Source organism: Phragmites australis, chromosome 13 (assembly GCF_958298935.1).
Source record: "Phragmites australis chromosome 13, lpPhrAust1.1, whole genome shotgun sequence".
Taxonomy (NCBI): domain Eukaryota; kingdom Viridiplantae; phylum Streptophyta; class Magnoliopsida; order Poales; family Poaceae; genus Phragmites; species Phragmites australis.
This window is the reverse complement of record NC_084933.1, coordinates 2,360,749-2,368,601: the sequence shown is the minus strand read 5'-3', so window position 1 is coordinate 2,368,601 and position 7,853 is coordinate 2,360,749. Positions and strand designations below refer to the sequence as shown.

Below are 7,853 nucleotides of genomic sequence, written 5' to 3'. Positions count from 1 at the left end.
TTTTCAATTGACCATGTTCCTACATTTTAATGGTTTTACATGCGTTTGCATGCAGATAAGAAAGTTTCACTATTATGCAAGGTAAAAGATACAGTTCAGCAGTACAAGTACACATGTGAAATAATGAAAGTATGTACATCTCACTAATTTCAACATTTTAGGTAGTGCCATCCACTAATGTTATGCTAAGAATTAGGTAGTAATATGACTCTTGGATTCAAATCTAAATATGTGATATAGCTGTAGTAGCTCGTACAAGATGATTTTAGACAAGTTAACTATACAGAAGTTTGCTTTGATTTATTTCCGTGGTACTACTTTTGCAATTTTTAATATATCAATACTATCGTATTGCCTGTTGATAAGCCTATGATGATTCTGCTCTTCTGAATGTTCCTTCTGATTGCCTTTGGTCCAATGTACGTACCTTATATATCCTTTTCTGAATGCCTTGTGCAGATTCTTGAACTGAACTGAAGACACTGATGCATGAGCATGAACATTGACATTAACGCTGATGTTGCTGGAACATGAAAGGAGAGATGAAAAAAATAACATGCCATCCAAATGTAGCAAACAGAAGTTACATTAGAAGTATTAGGCCGCGCCGTCTCGGCGGCCTCTGAGCGTATTCATGTTAGTCTATTTTAGTTGTTCCGTCTGATATGTTCTGTATGGTTTGGATGACGGCTTCTAGACAAAGGAGAGAGAGAGCATGAGGGAGAACTTCATATTTACACATAACAGCTGAGAATCACGTCCCTTCTTTTCTCAATATCTGTGACCCATGAGTTAGATGACAAGGACGGTATGACTTAACACAATAAATCTTGCAGCCTACAACTTTCTATGAGTTATAGTTGTCAAACTGTACAGTTGATGGCCTCCGACCGTATCCATGTTAGTCAATTTCAGTTGCTCTGTTTGATATATTTTGTATGGTTTGGATGACAACTTCCAGACAAAAGAGAGAGAGTGTGTGTGAGGACTTCACATTTACACACAACAGCTGAGAACCACATCCCTTCTTTTCTTAATATCTGTGACACATGGGTTAAATGACAAGGACGATGTGACTTAACACAATAAATCTGACTGCATGTAACTTTATATGAGCTATAGCTATCAAACTTTATAGTCAATGATGATATAGCATTTGACATATCTTTAGTAGTACGCTAGTCAGTATTATATTCCATCAGATGTAAGGTGCTACTGAAGGAAGAGAAAGAGTGCATTCAGATACTATAATTATATTATTTGAATATATATTTTAATAGAGAAGTTATAAAATATTACGCCGTAATTTGGCCCCATAGGGAAATCTTTCAATGACTGATTCAACAAAGTAAATATATGTGAATATCTAAACTATTTGAAACGCACATGTATTAACGTATATCAACAGCAAGGGACATGTTATGCCTGTCCTCTTAATTACCCATGTAGTTAAATTTGTTATAAATGCACAAATCACCTTTGTGGATAAGTTCCTTTTAAACAACGCTGTGTATGGCCTTGAAATAGATGAACTTAAACTATTGAAGATTTCAAGTACTGAATTCCTCTGTTTTCTCTTTTCTGAATGTTTCAACTGCATGTTTGTAAATTTATCGAAGGATGCAAAGCACCAGGTCCATGTGTTTAGTTCAGTTTATATTGTGGTCATATATATCCAACACACCAGTTTTCTTAACTTTACTGCTGTATTGCAGACTGAACGACATTGTCATTTACTCAGCGCGCCAGTTTAATTCCCTTGTCTCAAATCATCAATATGCCTACAAGTTTGCAAAGGAATCTTAAGAGGAAGACCCAAATACACAATCAACTAGCTGCTAATAAATAAACTTGCTCGTCTCTATTCCATATTAAAGCGCATCGCATTTACGCTAGTATTCCTTCGCAAAAGATCATTATTATTGCACTTACTCTTTTGCAAAAAATAATAAGCTTTCTTACACTGTTCATTCCGAAAATCTTCACTACACTAATTTCCTAAAATCAACTACCTGGCCAAAAAGAGTTGAACTTCACTTCCTTCCTACAAATTTTGATCAATGATACTAGATCAGTTGTAGGTAGTATCTAGAGTCATTAGTTACCTTATTTGTAAAGATTTACCGAGCCAGAAACAAACATTCATCGTGCCTTATTATCAGAAATGAAAGAACAGAAAGACCATCTCCGGATCAACTAGACATTAAGAAGCTCACGGGTTCATCAACAATGTAGGTGACACGCACAAATGCTGTGGCAAACGCTGTGGTAAATGTGTGACAATACATGATTTATCCTCGTCCAGAATGTTACGCACTTAGGCTGCCAGAAAGAAAAATACAGGCCCTAATCAAAAGCCATACAGTGTGCGCCTCTCCTCAGGCAGTCCGCAGGATGATGTGAACCCCACTGTCAGTGTCCACGATATCGCTGAGCTCGTCAACCTTGAGGGCAAAGGTGGCGTCTTCAAAGGGTTTCTGCATCTGCCTCCTCCCAAAGGTACCTGTGATTGAAACATCACGGTTAGAAACATCTGATCATGAATCCGGACTGCTGGAGCGAGCCAGCTGCAGTGCAAGCTCCTAGTGCTAATGATGATTGCATGTCAGAGAGCTACAATGTATTGAAACACATGCAATGTTCAAGGCAGTAATTGCATGTTCAAGGCAGTAAGACATTAGCTGCAGTGATATTTTTTGCTCCCTAAACCTCTGTAACCATCAATATTTTTTCTCTAAATCTTAATATCAACGCAGATGCACACCAATATCATTATTCCCTGCAGCACAACGTCTGCATTTGAATTACTATGCCTATGGCAAACTTTTGAGTTGGCTGATCGAAATTCTCTTGTAACTTAGAGACACGAATTTCGGCTTCAAACTTCAGAGTTGTTCGATATCACTCAATCTTTCATTCTCATTAGTAACTACATAATGAGGTTTATTACTCTAAAGAGCTATCCGATCTTAACTAACACCAAACTCTTGAAATGACAGTGCACAAGAGTAAGGAGGGGAATGCCATATGCTACCGCTCATAGCATGTAGTTTCATTAAGAGAAAGAGATTCCATATGACATGATATAAATGAAATATATTACAGCAGCCGACAAGCCTAGCGGCATGAACTTGCACTATGGAACAACAAAAAAACAGAGAAGGAGGTGCTGCAGAAAATGCACAAGCAAATACAGAGGGTATACACAAATAAAAGATATCGATAATATGAAACCAAATAAAAGATATCGATAATATGAAACCAAATAAAAGATATCGATAATATGAAACCAAATAAAAGATATCGATAATATGAAACAATTCTAACCATGAAAGATCTACCAACCAACTGTAATGCCCATTCCAATATTAATAGTCTGAATTTAAAGTAACCAAAAAATATGTGGAACTTTTATGCTCTCCTAGTGTAATCCTAGCCATGATCAACGTCTCTCAATTTAGCCCTACTTAAAGATCCTTGGACTGCTACACCTTGTAGAATATGGCCCAGTAAAGAGCTTTCATGCATCACATTAACATATCATCCCAAAGCTACTCATACTCATGTTTATCATGCACATCGTGGTTGAACCCACTCTCGCAACTAGATCAGCTACAAAACAGAAGTTGCACCAGAATGGGCAAATTTTTGTGCTAGATAGATCATGAACAGCAGGCAATGTGATCAGAAAATGACTAGTGACATTTTTTTCACATAAAGGCTGCCACAGAGAAAATGCGGTCCCCATGGAAGAACCCACTCTCGCAACCAGATCAGCTACAAGACAGAGGTTGCACCAGAATGGGCAAATTTTTGTGCTAGACAGATAATGAACAGCAGGCAATGTGATCAGAAAATGATTAGTGACATTTTTTTTCCCAGAGAAAATGTGGTCCCCATGGAAACTCAATTTATGCCAAAAAAAAAGTAGTTCAATTGATTCGTTATACTTCTTCCATGATTAGCAATTGATCAGGAACCTGACCTATGTTAGGCAATAGCTACTACACATTGTCACTAGCTGCACACCAAAAAGGAAGATTAATCCATGCAGGATACAAAGCGTATAGTCCATCTCACTGTTTATGCCCAAGTTATGTGAAGGAGGGCATGATGAAATTCAGTAAATTGGAAAGTTAATCAGACAGCCGCAAGGCTACATATTACTAATGCCCAGATTACACGACTTCAAAGGTCAATAAACTGCTACACATTGTAGAATATGGCCCAGTAAAGAGCTTTCATGCATCACATTAACATATCATCCCAAAGCTACTCATACTCATGTTTATCATGCACATCGTGGTTGAACCCCACTCTCGCAACTAGATCAGCTACAAAACAGAGGTTGCACCAGAATGGGCAAATTTTTGTGCTAGACAGATCATGAACAGCAGGCAATGTGATCAGAAAATGACTAGTTACATTTTTTTTTCACGTAAAGGCTGCCACAGAGAAAATGCGGTCCCCATGGAATAACCCACTCTCGCAATCAGATCAGCTACAAAACAGAGGTTGCACCAGAATGGGCAAATTTTTGTGCTAGATAGATCATGAACAGCAGGCAATGTGATCAGAAAATGATTAGTGTCATTTTTTTTTTCACGTAAAGGCTGCCACAGAGAAAATGTGGTCCCCGTGGAAACTCAATTTATGCCAAAAAAAAGTAGTTCAATTGATTCGTTATACTTCTTCCATGATTCACAATTGATCAGGAACCTGACCTATGTTAGGCAATAGCTACTACACATTGTCACTAGCTGCACACCAAAAAGGAAGATTAATCCATGCAGGATACAAAGCGTATAGTCCATCTCACTGTTTATGCCCAAGTTATGTGAAGGAGGGCATGATGAAATTCAGTAAATTGGAAAGTTAATCAGACAGCTGCAAGGCTACACATTACTAATGCCCAGATTACACGACTTCAAAGGAAAATAAACTGCTACACCTTGTAGAATATGGCCCAGTAAAGAGCTTTCATGCATCACATTAACATATCATCCCAAAGCTACTCATACTCATGTTTATCATGCACATCGTGGTTGAACCCACTCTCGAACCTAGATCAGTTACAAAACAGAGGTTGCACCAGAATGGGCAAATTTTTGTGCTAGACAGATCATGAACAGCAGGCAATGTGATCAGAAAATGACTAGTGACATTTTTTTTTCACGTAAAGGCTGCCACAGAGAAAATGCGGTCCCCATGGAAGAACCCACTCTCGCAATCAGATCAGCTACAAAACAGAGGTTGCACCAGAATGGGCAAATTTTTGTGCTAGACAGATCATGAACAGCAGGCAATGTGATCAGAAAATGATTAGTGACATTTTTTTTTTCACGTAAAGGCTGCCACAGAGAAAATGTGGTCCCCGTGGAAACTCAATTTATGCCAAAAAAAAAAGTAGTTCAATTGATTCGTTATACTTCTTCCATGATTCACAATTGATCAGGAACCTGACCTATGTTAGGCAATAGCTACTACACATTGTCACTAGCTGCACACCAAAAAGGAAGATGAATCCATGCAGGATACAAAGCGTATAGTCCATCTCACTGTTTATGCCCAAGTTATGTGAAGGAGGGCATGATGAAATTCAGCAAATTGGGAAGTTAATCAGACAGCCGCAAGGCTACACATTACTAATGCCCAGATTACACGACTTCAAAGGTCAATAAACTGCTACACATTGTAGAATATGGCCCAGTAAAGAGCTTTCATGCATCACATTAACATATCATCCCAAAGCTACTCATACTCATGTTTATCATGCACATCGTGGTTGAACCCACTCTCGCAACTAGATCAGCTACAAAACAGAGGTTGCACCAGAATGGGCAAATTTTTGTGCTAGACAGATCATGAACAGCAGGCAATGTGATCAGAAAATGACTAGTGACATTTTTTTTTCACGTAAAGGCTGCCACAGAGAAAATGCAGTACCCATGGAAGAACCCACTCTCGCAATCAGATCAGCTACAAAACAAAGGTTGCACCAGAATGGGCAAATTTTTGTGCTAGACAGATCATGAACAGCAGGCAATGTGATCAGAAAATGATTAGTGACATTTTTTTTTTTCACGTAAAGGCTGCCACAGAGAAAATGTGGTCCCCGTGGAAACTCAATTTATGCCAAAAAAAAAAAGTAGTTCAATTGATTCGTTATACTTCTTCCATGATTTACAATTGATCAGGAACCTGACCTATGTTAGGCAATAGCTACTACACATTGTCACTAGCTGCACACCAAAAAGGAAGATTAATCCATGCAGGATACACAGCCAAGAAGTTTTACTTTCATGCATTGTCAGTTTATTGGCTAATGAGCTTAATCAGCGTATAGTCCATCTCACTGTTTATGCCCAAGTTATGTGAAGGAGGGCATGATGAAATTCAGTAAATTGGAAAGTTAATCAGACAGCTGCAAGGCTACACATTACTAATGCCCAGATTACACGACTTCAAAGGTCAATAAACTGTGCTTTGTTTAGGATAAAAGGGTCCTCCGCTGGTTAAAAGTAATGAGAACCAAATCATACAGATCATCACCATCACCATGAGCAGTTAAAACCCTCAAATATTCAGTCGAATCTCCAAAGGCTTCGAATTGAACTGCGTTTTTCTCTAATCAGCTAAACACATCACAGCTTACTGATCCCACGAGGGCAAAGCCACAACACCAAGAACATGTATCACGCTTGCGTTGTGAGATGCGAATGAATTAAATTCCACATCAGAATATCAGTTTTTTTTATTTATTTCCTAGACCCCCGGTAACGGACCAAGAATCAAGAACCCAACGGATGGACGGGCCGACCCCAGAAACAACCAGATCTCGGCGAAAGGTTAAGTAGGAGAGGGGGCGGAGTGGATCGGTCGTACCGAGGTCGCCGCCGCGGCGTGCGGAGGAGCAGTCGGAGTGGCGCGCGGCGAGGTCGGCGAAGGCGGCCTGGCCGGAGAGGATCTGCTGGCGGAGATCGAGGAGGCGCGCGGCGGCGTCGGCGCGGGTGGTGGCGGAGATGACACGGCCGTCGGGGTCCTTCCAGGAGGCCTTGCGGCGGGAGCCCTCGTGCTTGATGAGGATGTGCGACGCGCGCACCGTCTCCCCCTCTCCGCCCGGCGCCGACATCTTTCTTCTCGCTCTCGGTCGCTTCGCTTCTGGGCTTGCCTTCCTAGGTTGCTAGGTTGGAGATATTTCTCGCTAGCTTTGCAATTGGAGACGATGATCTTGTTTGCACAGATTGAGTTTTTATTTTTGTTTGTTGACGGTCGTAGAGCGGAGGTAAGAGTTTGTAATATGAATAATTGTTCGTATAATGATGATTTTATAATATTAATATGTAAATTGGTATATATGAATAGATATAGAAGTCTGTATCTATTAAATCAGACTGCGAGCATATATTTGTGTTCATCGAATTATATTAGAATAATATATATGGATAACTAAACATATTTCTTTTTAAAATTAAATACATCAATTAAACCAAGTTATTTTTTACTAGCCACCAATCATACCTTCCGCTCTCCATGAGTTTCTTGGTCACTTTAGATATAAATAGGAGAAAAAAAATCTTTTGATACAGTTTAAGCTGGAACTAAACTTTTTCTCCCAAATCCCGATCTAAATAGGAGAACAAAAAACTTTTAAAACCCTTCTTTTTTGCCAACTTAAGTTACTTGGATGTGTGGAGGGAGACCTAACGAACTAATAGCCCTATGTGAAATTCTCGATATACACGTTACTGTAAAGTCTTTTTAAGACACGTCGATAGGTGAAGAGGCGATAACATAAGCAAAAAAAATGCGGCAATCCAAACGTTGGAGTTAGGAATGGCATGCGATCTGTA

At 39.4% G+C, this 7,853-nt stretch overlaps 1 protein-coding gene across 1 annotated transcript; it reads right to left on the bottom strand.

Annotated features, from left to right (window-relative positions):
• Positions 1 to 2,165: 2,165 nt before the first annotated feature.
• LOC133889208 (peptidyl-prolyl cis-trans isomerase Pin1-like) lies at positions 2,166 to 7,210 on the bottom strand. The gene is made up of 2 exons (XM_062329693.1): positions 6,886 to 7,210; positions 2,166 to 2,503 (listed from the first exon to the last, which is right to left on the bottom strand). Exons 1-2 carry the CDS (start codon positions 7,130 to 7,132, stop codon positions 2,379 to 2,381), a joined length of 372 nt encoding a protein of 123 aa, XP_062185677.1. The 5' UTR covers positions 7,133 to 7,210; the 3' UTR covers positions 2,166 to 2,378.
• Between the last annotated feature and the right edge of the window lie 643 nt (positions 7,211 to 7,853).